Genomic DNA, 14,946 nt, shown 5'->3' with positions numbered 1-14,946 from the left:
TCTACTTCGTGCATGACACAAGTAATTTTTCCAACAATTGTTTACAGACAGATTATTTCACTTATAATTCACTGTATCACAATTACAGTGGGTCAGAAGTTTACATACAATAAGTTGACTGTGCCTTTAAACAGTTTGGAAAATTCCAGAAAATGATGTCATGGCTTTAGAAGCTTCTGATAGGCTAATTGACATTATTTGAGTCAATTGGAGGTGTACCTGTGGACGTATTTCAAGGCCTACCTTCAAACTCGAAGCCTCTTTGCTTGACATCATTGGAAAATAAAAGGAAATTAGCCAAGACCTCAGAAAAAAATTGTAGACCTCAACAAGTCTGGATCATCCTTGGGAGCAAATTCCAAACACCTGAAGGTAACACGGCCATCTGTACAAACAATAGTACGCAAGTATAAACACCATGGGACCACGCAGCCGCCATAGGAAGGTGACGTGTTCTGTCTCCTAGAGATGAATGTACTTTGGTGCGAAAAGTGCAAATCAATCCCAGAACAACAGCAAAGGACCTTGTGAAGATGCTGGAGGAAACAGCTACAAAAGTATTTATATCCGCAGTAAAACGAGTCCTATAGCGACATAACCTGAAAGGCCACTAAGCAAGGAAGAAGCCACTGCTCCAAAACCGCCATAAAAAAGCCAGACTACGGTTTGCAACTGCACATGAGGACAAAGATCGTACTTTTTGGAGAAATGTCCTCTAGTCTGATGTAACAAAAATAGAACTGTCTGGCCATAATGACCATCGTTATGTTTGGAGGAAAAAGGGGGAGGCTTGCAAGCCGAAGAACACCATCCCAACCGTGAAGCACGGGGGTGGCAGCATCATGTTGTGGGGTTGCTTTGCTGCAGGAGGGACTGGTGCACAATTCACAAAATAGATGGCATCATGAGGGAGGAAAATTATGTGGATATATTGAAGCAACATCTCAAGACTTCAGTCGGGAAGTTAAAGCTGGGTTGCAAATGGGTCTTCCAAATGGACAATGATTACAGCATACTTCCAAAGTTGTGACAAAATGGCTTAAGGACAACAAAGTCAAGGTATTGGAGTGGCCATCACAAAGCCCTAACCTTAATCCCATAGAAAATTTGTGGGCAGAACTGAAAAAAGCGTGTGCAAGCAAGGAGGCCTACAAACCTGACTCAGTTACACCAGTTCTGTCAGGAGGAATGGGCCACAATTCACCCAACTTATTGTGGGAAGCTTGTGGAAGGCTACCCGAAACGTTTGACCCAAGTTAAAAAATGTAAAGGCAATGCTACCAAATGTATGTAAACTTCTGACCCACTAGAAATGTGATGAAAGAAATTAAAGTGGATAAAAGTGGATTCTCTCTACTATTATTCTGACATTTCACATTCTTAAAATAAAGTGGTGATCCTAACTGACCAAAACATGATTTTTTTTACTAGGATTAAATGTCAGGAATTGTGAAAAACTGAGTTTAAATGTATTTGGCTAAGGTGTATGTAAACTTTCGACTTCAACTGTACTTAAGTATCAAAAGTAAATGTAATTGCTACAATATACTTAAGTATCAAAAGTATAAACCATTTCAAATTCCTTATATTAACCAAACCAGACGGCACTATTTTCTTGTTTTTAAAATGTTGGATAGCCAGGGGTACACTCCAACACTCAGACATAATTTACAAATTAATTATTTGTGTTTGTGAGTCCGCAAGATCAGAGGCAATAGGGATAACCAGGGATGTTCTCTTGATAAGCGTGTGAATTTGACCATTTTCCTGTCCTGCTATTCATGCAAAATGACGTTAGCTAGCTAAATTGAAACTGCTGGGGGAAAGGTACCTAGCTCTCACCTTAATCACTGCAGTGTAGCTAATGTTAGCTAGGTTTCTAGAAAATAAAAACTATAGCTATATTTTAAAGACTTGTTGCTGACTTTTGAACCCTTTTTTTCAAAGTACTTAATTCCACTGCATGTTTATTTATTAATTGGTGACTGAAAAAGTTGCAAAGAAAAATGTCCCTCCAAATGTAGGCTGTATTGGTTGGGTATCATTTGGCTGATGTGGACATTTACATGACAGGCTGACCACAGCGCTGGCATCGCGTGCGCGAGCGTTGCAAAACAAATGTAGAAATCTATGTTATTCAATTATTGCAACCACACTGCTTGCGCGCACCAATGAGAGTCTGCGTTGCCAAGGGCTAAAATAGAGATCAGTTCTATTTCTGACGCAGATTTCTGACTGCAAGTCCTGCCTCTCCTATCTCCTCATTGGTTTATAGAAGCAGGTACCCACGTGCCATCTCCTCATTGGTTATACCGACGTGGGTGACTGAAAGACGAACGAGGTCAGTGGCAGACATGCACCTAATTTATGAAATTTGCCAATCACAATATAAAGTCAAGAGAATAAAAAGCCTGGAAGGAAGAGAGATGTCTAGAAACGATTCGGTTGATCGGTTATGTGTTGATTAATTGGTAGAGTAGAGGACCTTGTGCATTTCAGGTAAAATAACAACTCAATATTTATATCCCAGGACAAATTAGCCAGCAACAGCAAGCTAGCTAAATAGGACAAATTAGCTAGCAAGTGCAAGCTAACTAGCTAAATTGCCATAAATGTTTAATGCTTTTCGACCTGTCCCCAAATTAATATAATTGGTTCAGAGTTTGTTTTGATATTTTAACCTGCGTGTCGTGATCGCGTTTGGTGTGGGGGGACAAAATACATTTATGCACGATGGCGCACGCGCGCAGCCGGGTTTAGGTTCAATCAATCAATCAATCAAGTTTATTTTATATAGCCCTTCGTACATCAGCTAATATCTCGAAGTGCTGTACAGAAACCCAGCCTAAAACCCCAAACAGCAAGCAATGCAGGTGTAGAAGCACGGGGGCTAGGAAAAACTCCCTAGAAAGGCCAAAACCTAGGAAGAAACCTAGAGAGGAACCAGGCTATGAGGGGTGGCCAGTCCTCTTCTGGCTGTGCCGGGTGGAGATTATAACAGAACATGGCCAAGATGTTCAAAATGTTCATAAATGACAAGCATGGTCAAATAATAATCAGGAATAAATGTCAGTTGGCTTTTCATAGCCGATAATTAAGAGTTGAAAACAGCAGGTCTGGGACAGGTAGGGGTTCCATAACCGCAGGCAGAACAGTTGAAACTGGGACAGCAGCAAGGCCAGGTGGACTGGGGACAGCAAGGAGTCATCATGCCCGGTAGTCCTGACGTATGGTCCTAGGGCTCAGTTCCTCCGAGAGAGAGAAAGAAAGAGAGAAGGAGAGAATTAGAGAGAGCCAAGATGTTCAAAATGTTCATAAATGACAAGCATGGCCAAATAATAATCAGGAATAAATGTCAGTTGGCTTTTCATAGCCGATCATTAAGAGTTGAAAACAGCAGGTCTGGGACAGGTAGGGGTTCCATAACTGCAGAACTGGGGTTCCGTGTGACTGTTTAGTTAGCGAAGTTACTGACTTATAGGCATATTGTTATTCATGTTTTTGTTATTGTATTTTAGGTGGAGAGGGAGTAAGATCACTAGAAAGCAGCATGCTGCCACAACCACTGAATACTGGGGCCTGCCTTGGAGTATTGTTGTATTCATCTCCACCACGTGCCTAGAAATCATATGACGAACCTGCATAGACTAACAAAGGAAAATTGTGTATAGGTTTTTGTTCCAGTACTTCACTAACACCTCATTCAACTAATTGTGGTCTAAATTGAACAAAAACAGAAATCACCCAAGTCTGTATTATTGAATGAGCTTCCAAAGTTACAAGCTTCAATTCTGCATGATAGATAATAACATATGTGGAACTATTTCTATTATGATTGTACTTGCAAATCTCATCCTACAAATTAACAAAACGTCCTACAACGTGACAACAGTGACAGAACTCTGAGCGCGCGCAGATTCAAAAATCTTCAAGTGTATTTTTTATTCACGGCAGAATATTCATAGTCGTAAATGGACTTGCAATAATTTTGAAAATAAATGATGCTTTCAAATTTTATTGAATGTATTCAAATGTAGAGTTAAAAGTTTTCCGACTGTTGTTAAACCTTTCGCACGTCCTGATACAAGCTTGCGAAATTAAATTACACATTTTGCGACCACAAAATGAAAAATACAAAATCACATAGTTCTGTCATGATTATAATCCCATACAGCATGAACTCTTTCTTATCCTCAGAAGTACACTAAATAAAAACATGCCTCTTCTCATAATCCTCCCAGCATTTACTTTACCCATCGCTCTTTCCACCAGGTTGGATATCTCAAATGGATTCCTCAGGTTTGACAACTCGATATGCCCCTTCTCAATTCTCCCCGTTTCCCATTCTTTTGGACCATAGTCCAATCTTCCTTGCTTTCACCGCCATTAGTTCCAAGATCTACACCTAATCCTGCCAGCTTTTTCTCCTTTCCGGCCTCTCTCTTTCTGTGTGTGTGAGGGCAATAAACCAATAACAGCAAGGAGTTTAGAATATACATTTTATTCATCAGAAAATAAGTAGAAAAACTGCACTGTGACAAAGCAATGAAGACGATTTTGTTACGTACAGATGTGGCAGCATTGAGATGACAACATAGGGTGGTGGAAGCATTGTCTGGAACTGGACTTGGCTGCACTCCTACAGTACATCACAGCTCTCTGACAAAAATATGAACTATGCTTTAGGGTCCTATCAACCAAACCCAAACCAATCCCTTTGGAGTGGGAGTGTGAATTTGTGAGTTCTGTCAATGTAGATTAAAGGCCCAATGCAGCCTTCATATATATATATATATATATATATATATATATATATATATATATATATATATATATATATATCTGTAATAGATTTCCATTAAAATGGGCAAAAATAGCTTTTTTTTTGCAAAAACAATAATTTTGCTAGTACTGTCTGGGAGTGGTCTGAGTGGGGAGTGGAAAACTAGAAACTAGCTGTTATTGGCAGAGAGGTTTGGAATTCTCTTTGTTATTGGTCTATTAATCACTGTACTGCATGGTGATGTCACCATGAAAAAACAAAAATCCCGCCCATGCAAACCAGCTACTATCAGGAAATAACACTGATAAAAAATGTTCTCACACTTTTACAGTGTTAGTTTCATCAGCTGTTGTACAATATTATATAAAACAATGCATTTTGACTGTATTGGGCCTTTAAGAAAATTAAGATACCTTCTCATAGGGTGATACATTTACAAGCCTTCTTAAGTTGGCTATAATATGAGCAGTGGTCCTTAGTCATATCATGTTGCAGTCCAACTCTTTTGGGGGATATTTTCTCATGTGAAACTAATTCATATTGGTTGGTTATGTTGCCGGGTCATTCTCTTTTCCAAATGAAAACAAACATTGTTCTAGTTAACATCAAACAAGAATATACAATTTAAAACACAATGAAAATGGCTTTTCATGCTTTATTGACAGTGTGGAAACTTGTTAGGAAGCAGAATTTGGTCAGTCGTGTTGCTGGAGAGCTGGGCTGTATTGGTTATGACAGGGCCTTTAGGCAGCTGGACAGGAGCCCACACTGACGGCCCCGCTGACCAGGGCAGCTTTGCTGAAGGCCACTTGGCTCTCGTTCACCGTCAGGTTCCTCATACAGCCTGTGTAGGCCCTCCTAGTGGCAATGCCCTCTGGGAAAAGAGATTCTAGGAAGATATATAATAAACAACATTATAAACACATTTCCTTTTATTTTGCTAAATCTAGGTTGATAGTGCTGCCTCACCCTGTAACCGAAGTACTCACAGTTTGGATGTGTTTTGTTAGTTGGAATGTCAGATATTGTGTCTAGCAAAAACTATTTTGTGTGAACGTTCAGTCGTCTTGAAATGCATGGCTTTGCCACTGACCTGGAGCTCCACCAATGAACACAGGGGCCCTGGCACTCTGGGTACTATGGTGGAGAGGTCCCACCACATGGTTGACATCTGAGTCCACATCCAGCTGGATTACATTGGCATCTCGGATCACTGAACCAGAGGCAGAAAGGACAACAGAACACATTGTTGTCAGCCACTGCACATAACATGGGCCAATCATTGCAAATTAACCGTGGTCCCATACTGTTTAAATCAGGGGCAGTCAATGCAATAATGAGATCTCTTACCTGTGATCCTGTGCCAGCTCCCATCACACAGACCCAGTCTAGGAGTGACCTGAGTGAAGAACTCACGGACCCCATTGTTCACCAGCACCACCACCTGTGAGCATAGAACAATACTCGCATTGAAGATCTACTAATAGCAAATTAGCAAATTACGACGGATTGCTTTGTATTAGTCGCTTACCGCTCCTTGATGAATATACATGGTTAAGTACTCCTCTGCTGCTGTGTAGACATGCAGTAGTACCCCTGACGCCACACGAGGGCGCACCTCTACCACCAGCTCAAACTTCCGCCCCAGGTTGAACGTGTCATCTGAGGGAGACGAACAGAAAGAGTAATTCAAGTAAAGTCTGCTCTACCAGCCCCTCCGTCCGTTCGGAACCTCATCTTTAACGCCTGTAACCTGGAATGTTTCACTGCACTTCGGCCCAATGGGGCGTGTGCACTTGTGAAACTTAGCCAGCCACAGTAGGGTGTGAAATTGCTCTGCGCTCGTTCAAACAGCTGCAGCTTGGCTTCCAAGACCTTGGAGATTGCAGCTCTCCTCCGCGCCCTCAACTTTTCCACCACGCCAAATGTTCACCACAGCTGCACTGGGGATATCAAATTCCAATATCCTGACGAGAGCCTCTCTGCTTCCCCGTCTCTGTGGTGATTGGTGAGCGGCCCAGGGGTTTTGTCTGCTTTCCAGAGAAAATCTAACATGGCGTGTGATATAACTGACACATTGTTTCCAAACAGCTCCAGGCCCTGCCAAAGTGAACCGTGTACAATGATAGGATGGAGTATGTCCTGAAGATTGCAGGAAAATCAATGTTTCACAAGCTTTTCCTTTGGTATCATACTTCAAATTAATCTGGTAGGGTTCAGCCACAGTATAAAGCCAGAAGGGCCTTGAGGATAATCATCTGCCATTACTTTCTTAATTCCTAGCTAAATGGAGAGGCTTGGCAAAGTGTGTTTGTGTCTTACCCAAGACGACATATCCTCCCTCTTCAGAGAAGTATGTCCCCGGCTCAGAGAGTCCCTCGAAGCACGGCGTCACCCCGAAGGCCTGGGACACGGAGGACAGCCATTGGCCATTCAGCTGGAAGTTCTTCACACAGCCAGTGAAGCTGTATGCAGAGTTTCTCTATTGGAGACAAATACAGCACAGGAAAGTGTAAATGAGTGGTAGTACAGATATTTGTAGGTAATATGTTCCACTAACAGACCCCAGAGAGGGGTCACGTTGATGGTTTAATGTTTTCTGTGGGAAACGTATTGTCTGAGCACAGCAGTCTGAAGTGAAAATACTTGGATGGCTCCCAGTGTCAACATATAATGCCAAAAAAGACTAGAGGACCATAAACCATTCCAGACATCTCTTATAATGTTCTTTATCGAAAAGTCAGGATCTTGACTTTTTTGTTCTTCTTATACATTCTTGGCCAGGGTTTTCATATGTTTCCAGGTTTCCACTGTAAAAACATTCTGCTCCATTTTCCTTCAGTAGGCTATAAGGTCCTGCTCTGTGTCCCAAATTACACCTCATTCCCTATATAGTGCACAACTTTTTGACCCTGGTGAAAAGTAGTACACTACATAGGGAATAGGGTACCATTTGGGATGCAGTCCTGGGCACTAAGGGGTGTATCTTACCAGTATGTTCTGCTGGGCCCTCCCTGGTGGCACCCCTCCCACATAGAGGGTACTGCTGACGTGCCAGGAGACGTTGGAGCCCTGAGCTCTATCCTCCAGCAGTGTCAGCCCATCAATGATTAATCGGCCCAGATTCCCATCACGAATAAAAATAACCTGCAGGAGGAGAGACAAGACAGGGCTGTTACACTGTAGGGTAGAACTATGTCACTGCTGAAAACGAGTGGCTTATCCCATAGAACAATCTATTTATGTGTGACAGATGTCAGAGGTAACAGTTTTGTGTTTTAGTATATGGTTAATGGGGAATAAGTACACTACCGGTGTACTACCTACTCATTCAAGGGTTTTTCTTTATTTTTACTATTTTATACATTGTAGAATAATAGTGAAGACATCAACACTATTAAATAACACATGGAATCATGTAGTAACCAAAAAAGTGTTAAACAAATGAAAAAATATTTTATATTTGAGAATCTTCAAATAGCCACCCTTTGTCTTGATGACAGCTTTGCACACTCTTGGCATTCTCTCAACCAGCTTCACTTGGAATGTTTTTCCAACAGTCTTGAAGGAGTTCCCACATATGCTGAGCACTTGTTGGGTGCTTTTCCTTCACTCTGCGGTCCGACTCATCCCAAACCATCTCAATTTGGTTGAGGTCGGGGGACTGTGGGGGCCAGGTCATCTGATGCAGCACTCCATCACCCTCCTTCTTGGTAAAATATCCCTTACACAGCCTGGAGGTGTGTTGGGTCATTGTCCTGTTGAAAAATAAATGATAGTCCCACTAAGCCCAAACCAGATGGGGTGGCGTATCGCTGCAGAATGCTGTGGTAGCCATGCTGGTTAAGTGTGCCTTGAATTCTAAATATATCACAGACAGTGTCACCAGCAAAGCACCCCCACACCATGACACCTCCTCCTCCATGCTTTACGGTGGGAAATACACATGTGGAGATCCTCCGTTCACCCACACCGCGTCTCACAAAGACACGGCGGTTGGAACCAGTTTGGACTCCAAACCAAAAGACTGGTGGAAATTTGTCCAATGTCCATTGCCCATGTTTCTTGGCACAAGAAAGTCTCTTCTTATTATTGGTGTCCTTTAGTTGTGGTTTCTTTGCAGCAATTCGACCATGAAGGCCTGATTCACACAGTCGCCTCTGAACAGTTGATGTTGAGATGTGTCTGTTACTTGAACTCTGTGAATCATTTATTTGGGCTGCAATTTCTGAGGCTGGTAACTCTAATGAACCTATCCTCTGCAGTCTTCCAGTCCTGTGGCGGTCTTCATGAGAGCTAGTTTCATCATAGCGCTTGATGGTTTTTGAGGCTGCACAAAGTTCTTGAAATGTTCCATATTGATTGACCTTCATGTCTTAAAGTAATGATGGACTGTCGTCTCTCTTTTGCTTATTTGAGCTGTTCTTGCCATAATATGTACTTGGTATTTTATCAAATAGGGCTATATTCTGTATACCCCCCTACCTTTTCACAACACAACTGATTGGCTCAAACGCATTTAGAAGGAAAGAAATTCCACAAGTGAACTTTTAAGAAGGCACACCTGTTAATTGAAATGGATTCCAGGTGACTACCTCATGAAGCAGGTTGAGAGAATGCCAAGAGTGTGCAAAGCTGTCATCAAGGCAAAGTGTGGCTATTTGAAGAATCTTAAATATAAAATATATTTTGATTTGCTTAACAATTTTTTGGTTACTACATGATTCCATATGTGTTATTTCATAGTTTTGATGTCTTCACTATTATTCTACAATGTAGAAAATAGTTTAAAAAAAGAAAAACCCTTGAATGAGTAGGTGTTCTAAAACTTTTGACCGGTAGTGTATATTTACTTACATTGTGCCATGATCCATCGTTGTACTTCTCCGGGCTCTTGACCTTGACCTGTTGTTGACCCAGGTTGAAGGTGTATACCAGCTTCCCATGGGAAAGAAACAGAGCCATGTAGTTGTCCTCTGCCTCGTCTGATGCATAAAAGATGAGGCCGAACGAGGACTGGGTCTTCAGGGACAGGGAGAAGTGAGACCTGGGGGGTAAAAGGTGCATTATAAACCGGGTGGTTCGAGCCCTGAATGCTGATTGGCAGAAAGCTGTGGTATATTTAAGTAATAAGGCCTAAAAAGGGTTTGAGGGCCTTATTGCTTTTATAAAACGGTTACCGTAATACGGTTTAGAAAAATATTAATTACTTTTTCTCAGTAAAACATGATTTTAACGGGTAAATTCGTTTTTGCATTCTGAAGTTGCTACCCAAGCGTGCTGGTCGTTAGTTATTTTCTAATGTTTTGACCCAGTCGTTAATTCGAATCATTCTACGTTGCTATGCTAAACAAGCCATTGGCTTGTAGCTAGCAGATAATCAATGATGAGAGACAATAACTTCAATAAATATTGATTTAATAAATATCCAATAGGCCTACATAGGCCGCACTGCTCTGGTAAATGAATTAATGGGATTCTGAGTGTTTACGGTTTCCATGGTGAATTATTCGTTTTGCATTCATTTATGGGCTAGCTAGCTAGCCTACAGGCAAGGGAGAGACCGCATTTGTAAAATGAAACCTTGTTGCACAGAGGCATACAGGTGTCACGATCGTCGTACGAACTGGAAATATACTCAGACCTACGTGCAGCGTGATTTGGGTTCCACATGTTTAATAAAGGAAACTCACAAAAACAATAAACAGCAAACGAAACGTGAAGTCATGGAGGGCTCACAGGCAACTACACACAAACAAGATCCCACAAAAACCAGTGGGGAAATGGCTGCCTAAATATGATCCCCAATCAGAGACAACGATAAACAGCTGCCTCTGATTGGGAACCATACCAGGCCAACAATAAATGCACTAGATCACCCACCCTAGTCACACCCCGACCTAACCAAAATAGAGAATAAAAAGGTTCTCTATGGTCAGGGTGTGACAACAGGTAAGTTTATACAACCTCCAACTGTTGCAAACCAAATAGCAGCATGGGAAAATAAAGCTGTAGATGCTTTTTTCCCAGAGGGAATTATGACATTAACACGTCATGGTTGTCCCACAACTCCCGCATATCAACCTATCAGCATCCAGGATCCAAACAACCTGTTTTATAACAGACCTATACCCACGAGTGTGACACAAAAAAAAAACGTTTTACTGTTATTACGTTGGTAGCAAAAAGGCACCTTGGGAGTTTATGGTATATGGCCACTATACCACGGCTAAGGGCTGTTCTTAAACACGATGCAACGCGGAGTGCCTGGACACAGAAGTCAGCCGTGGTATATTGGCCATATACCATAAACTCCCAAGGTGCCTTATTGCTACCAACGTAATAACAGTAAAACGTTTTTTTGTGTCACACTCGTGGGTATAGGTTCATTACTACCTCGTGCCTTATTGCTTAATTATACTATACTCAAACCATTACTCAGAGACCCAGAGTAAAGTGCATGTGACTTGTACTTAGACCAAGAAAACAGAGTGGAGTTCATGTGTAGAGTGGGTTCATGATTGACCTCTGGTTGACCTCTGGTTGACTTCTGCTTGACCTATCACCTATGTTGTACCCCCAGGTTGTGTCCCAAATGTCACCCCATTCCCTTCACAGTGTACTACCTGTATCCAGAGCCCTATAGATGCGGTGAAGAGGTCATTGGAATGCAGACCATGGGGGGATAGAGGAAGGATGCAGGATTGATCTAACAAAGTGGATATTTGTCAAATCCGTCATGGTTGATTTATTGGAACAGGCCCACAATGTGGTTAATAAAGTCTGATATGCCTCATAGCCTGGTTCCTCTCTAGGTTTCTTCCTAGGTTTTGGCCTTTCTAGGGAGTTTTTCCTAGCCACCGTGCTTCTACACCTGCATTGCTTGCTGTTTGGGGTTTTAGGCTGGGTTTCTGTACAGCACTTTGAGATATCAGCTGATGTAAGAAGGGCTATATAAATACATTTGATTTGATTTGATATGGATATATTTGGTTGTTTTTGCATAACATTTAGAAGTGGTCCCTTTTCAGGTTGAGAAGTGTCTGCTAAATGCTAACTCCCGTTCATATAAGCTGGTAGCATAGAGTAGCTAGCATACATCGGTGGTGGTAGTCAAAGTCATTTTTAACTGTAATGCAGTTGATTGGTGACGATGACATGAACATGTGTTGGGGTTGACATCCATAAAAGCATTATACTCTGATTTTTACCTCAACATAGTGTGAAATACACATATAAACACTAGCCTACATGTAGGATCATTTTGCTGGGGGGCAATGAGGAGATTGGGGATCTTTCACAGACATCATCTTTAACCCAGGCGTTTCCATAGCATTTCCATTGTTTTGGTTGAGTTCCATTGACCTCTTTACCACATCTATGGGCCCTGGTCAAAAGTAGTACACTATATAGGGAATAGGGTGCTATTTGGGATGCAACCCAGGTGTTCTTCCCTTTCCTGGCCTTACCTCTCAGCGAGGGACTCTGGGATGTCAGTGTACTCCTGCCTGCTGTTGGCGATACCCCCGTAGTGGTGGGCGTGGCGGGTGGCATGGGGCCTCGCGGACAGGTAGCATGGTGTCTCTTCTGTCTCTCCTGGCTCCTGGTCATCACTGTTCAGTCCCAACAGGCCTTGTGGCTGGTTGGACTTGTCTCTGCCCACCTTAGTGAGAGAAGGGAAGTTACTTGACTGTTAGTAGTGGGTCAATGCATGCCTATTGTTCAGTATACAGTATCATCTTTAAAGATCGAAATTAGGGGAAGCAGTGCTACTGTTTGCCCCAGCAACTTTGTTATTGTGGTGAATGGCGCCTCCGGCAGCATGGGGAAAAAAATTGCGGTACATATTCTGCTGTTCAATGCGCGTGCAATGGTGTCCGAGGTGTTTGTTGTTTGGAGTAACTTCTTTGTTATTGTAGAATCCCAAACGGATGTGGCAGTATCACCAATTAAGGATTCCATCTTTAAGTGTTTATAGACTCTTTTAAGACTTGAAAAGACAGGCATTTTTTATGAATGAATACTGATGACTTTTGTATCCGGCAGGCATAAGCTTTTAGAAGCCAAACTCGGGTTCAATGACATGTATTTAAATGATCTTTATTTCTTTACCTTCCTAGTATGGCCCTGCTTGGTTTTGGCAGAGTTTTTGCTGTGCTTTGAGAGCAGGGCAGCGGGCGGTCGCTCCACAGGGCAGTCCTGCAGGGAGGTCTGGACATTCTCAGTGTACTTCTGAAAGTCCTCAGGCTCAATGTCCCTGTCTTGTCTAGAGAGAGAGAGAGAGAGAGAGAGAGAGAGAGAGAGAGAGAGAGAGAGAGAGAGAGAGAGAGAGAGAGAGAGAGAGAGAGAGAGAGAGAGAGAGAGAGAGAGAGAGAGAGAGAGAGAGAGAGAGAGAGAGAGAGAGAGAGAGAGAGAGAGAGAGAGAGAGAGAGAGAGAGAGAGAGAGAGAGAGAGAGAGAGAGAGAGAGAGAGAGAGAGAGAGAGAGAGAGAGAGAGAGAGAGAGAGAGAGAGAGAGAGAGAGAGAGAAACTAGCAACTAGCAACTCAGTGCCAAAGACATAAGAGCCATAGAGATACTCAAACACACACACACACAACTCTGTCTCCATGGAAACAAACTCCATGTCCTCCCACTCGGCTCTCAACAGCAGCTCTGCTTGGCTTTCTTCCTCTCATGGATGCAGCTAGGCAGCAAGGTTTTCACCAACCGACCTGAGCCAGAGGTCCAATGAGCTTGCTATCATAACAATGTTCTCTGGAGATAGGAGGTGTGTAAAACCTTGGACTTGTTCATTTGCTAATATTAGATGCAATCCATTACAGTCCATGACGTCAAACGCATTAGGCTTTTAATGTGGTCTGAGTGCTGTGGCAGTGAGAGAGGGGCCAGGTCACCTGCTGATGTAGGCGTAGCTGATGCAGCCAGTGAAGTTCTTGATGCTGCTACTGGGAGAGCCTCCTAAGTAGAAGCTCCTCACTGTGGAGGCTGAGGCGGGGGAGGACGGACGTTTCTTCTCATGCTTGTCTTTGTCATCCACCACCAGCTCATATCTGATGGAGATAGATAGTTATCAGTCAATTGTTACAGTGAACAATTATAATACATTTTGCTTTTAAATCACACTTTTAAATATGAAGAAATATGTATGTGGCTTGACAGCGAGGCAATCCGTAAAAAATACTTGCCAGATAAAGGGAGATGTTTTTTACGGTACATTGGATTCTTACTTGTCATTATTCGCTGAAGCTACCAGGAAATGGGTCATTCCATCGTTGTACTGCTTCTTGTGTGATTTGACTCTGGTGCCCCTGGAGTTCAATACCACTGCTCCGTTCTCCAGAGCGATGGTAAACTCATCAGACTGAAGGAGGAATAGAGTTTGGAGTTGAACAACAGTTGTATTTCCTTTGCAGTTCCTTTGGAACTCATAAACTCAGCAAAAAAGAAACATCCCTTTTTCAGGACCCTGTCTTTCAAAGATAATTCGTAAAAATCCGAATAACTTCACAGATCTTCATTGTAAAGGGTTTAAATCCTGTTTCCCATGCTTGTTCAATGAACAATAAACAATTAATGAACATGCACCTGTGGAACGGTCATTAAGACACTAACAGTTTACAGACGGTAGGCAATTAAGATCACAGTTATGAAAACTTAGGACACTAAAGAGGCCTTTCTACTGACTCTGAAAAACACCAAAAGAAAGATGCCCAGGGTCCCTGCTCATCTGCGTGAATGTGCCTTAGGCATGCTGCAAGGAGGCATGAGGACTGCAGATGTGGCCAGGGCAATAAATTGCAATGTCTGTACTGTGAGATGCCTAAGACAGCGCTACAAGGAGACAGGATGGACAGCTGATCGTCCTCGCAGTGGCAGACCACGTGTAACAACACCTGCACAGGATCGGTACATCCGAACATCACACCTGCGGGACAGGTACAGAATGGCAACAACACCTGCATGAGTTACACCAGGAACGCACAATCCCTCCATCAGTGCTCAGACTGTCCGCATTAGGCTGAGAGAGGCTGGACTGAGGGCTTGTAGGCCTGTTGTAAGGCAGGTCCTCACCAAACATCACCGGCAACAACGTCGCCTATGGGCACAAACCCACCGTCGCTGGACCAGACAGGACTGGCAAAATGTGCTCTTCACTGACGAG

General features: G+C 42.7%; 1 protein-coding gene across 1 annotated transcript in view; it reads right to left on the bottom strand.

Moving 5' to 3' along the window:
- Positions 1 to 4,943: 4,943 nt before the first annotated feature.
- LOC120019664 (laminin subunit alpha-4-like) overlaps positions 4,944 to 14,946 on the bottom strand; it is a 34,304-nt gene continuing 24,301 nt past the window's right edge. Inside the window, exons 30-40 of the mRNA XM_038963037.1 lie at positions 14,012 to 14,145; positions 13,679 to 13,834; positions 12,896 to 13,049; positions 12,253 to 12,446; positions 9,641 to 9,830; positions 7,775 to 7,930; positions 7,106 to 7,265; positions 6,315 to 6,445; positions 6,134 to 6,227; positions 5,877 to 5,996; positions 4,944 to 5,672 (exon numbers count right to left, since the gene is read on the bottom strand). Of these exons, the coding sequence (XP_038818965.1) occupies positions 5,527 to 5,672; positions 5,877 to 5,996; positions 6,134 to 6,227; positions 6,315 to 6,445; positions 7,106 to 7,265; positions 7,775 to 7,930; positions 9,641 to 9,830; positions 12,253 to 12,446; positions 12,896 to 13,049; positions 13,679 to 13,834; positions 14,012 to 14,145 (1,635 nt within the window). The 3' untranslated portion in view covers positions 4,944 to 5,526. The remainder of the gene's footprint in view (positions 5,673 to 5,876; positions 5,997 to 6,133; positions 6,228 to 6,314; positions 6,446 to 7,105; positions 7,266 to 7,774; positions 7,931 to 9,640; positions 9,831 to 12,252; positions 12,447 to 12,895; positions 13,050 to 13,678; positions 13,835 to 14,011; positions 14,146 to 14,946) is intronic.

Source organism: Salvelinus namaycush, chromosome 24, assembly GCF_016432855.1.
Source record: "Salvelinus namaycush isolate Seneca chromosome 24, SaNama_1.0, whole genome shotgun sequence".
NCBI classification, from domain to species: Eukaryota; Metazoa; Chordata; class Actinopteri; order Salmoniformes; family Salmonidae; genus Salvelinus; species Salvelinus namaycush.
The sequence above is the reverse complement of the archived record's forward strand: the minus strand, read 5'-3'. Positions and strand labels throughout refer to the sequence as shown.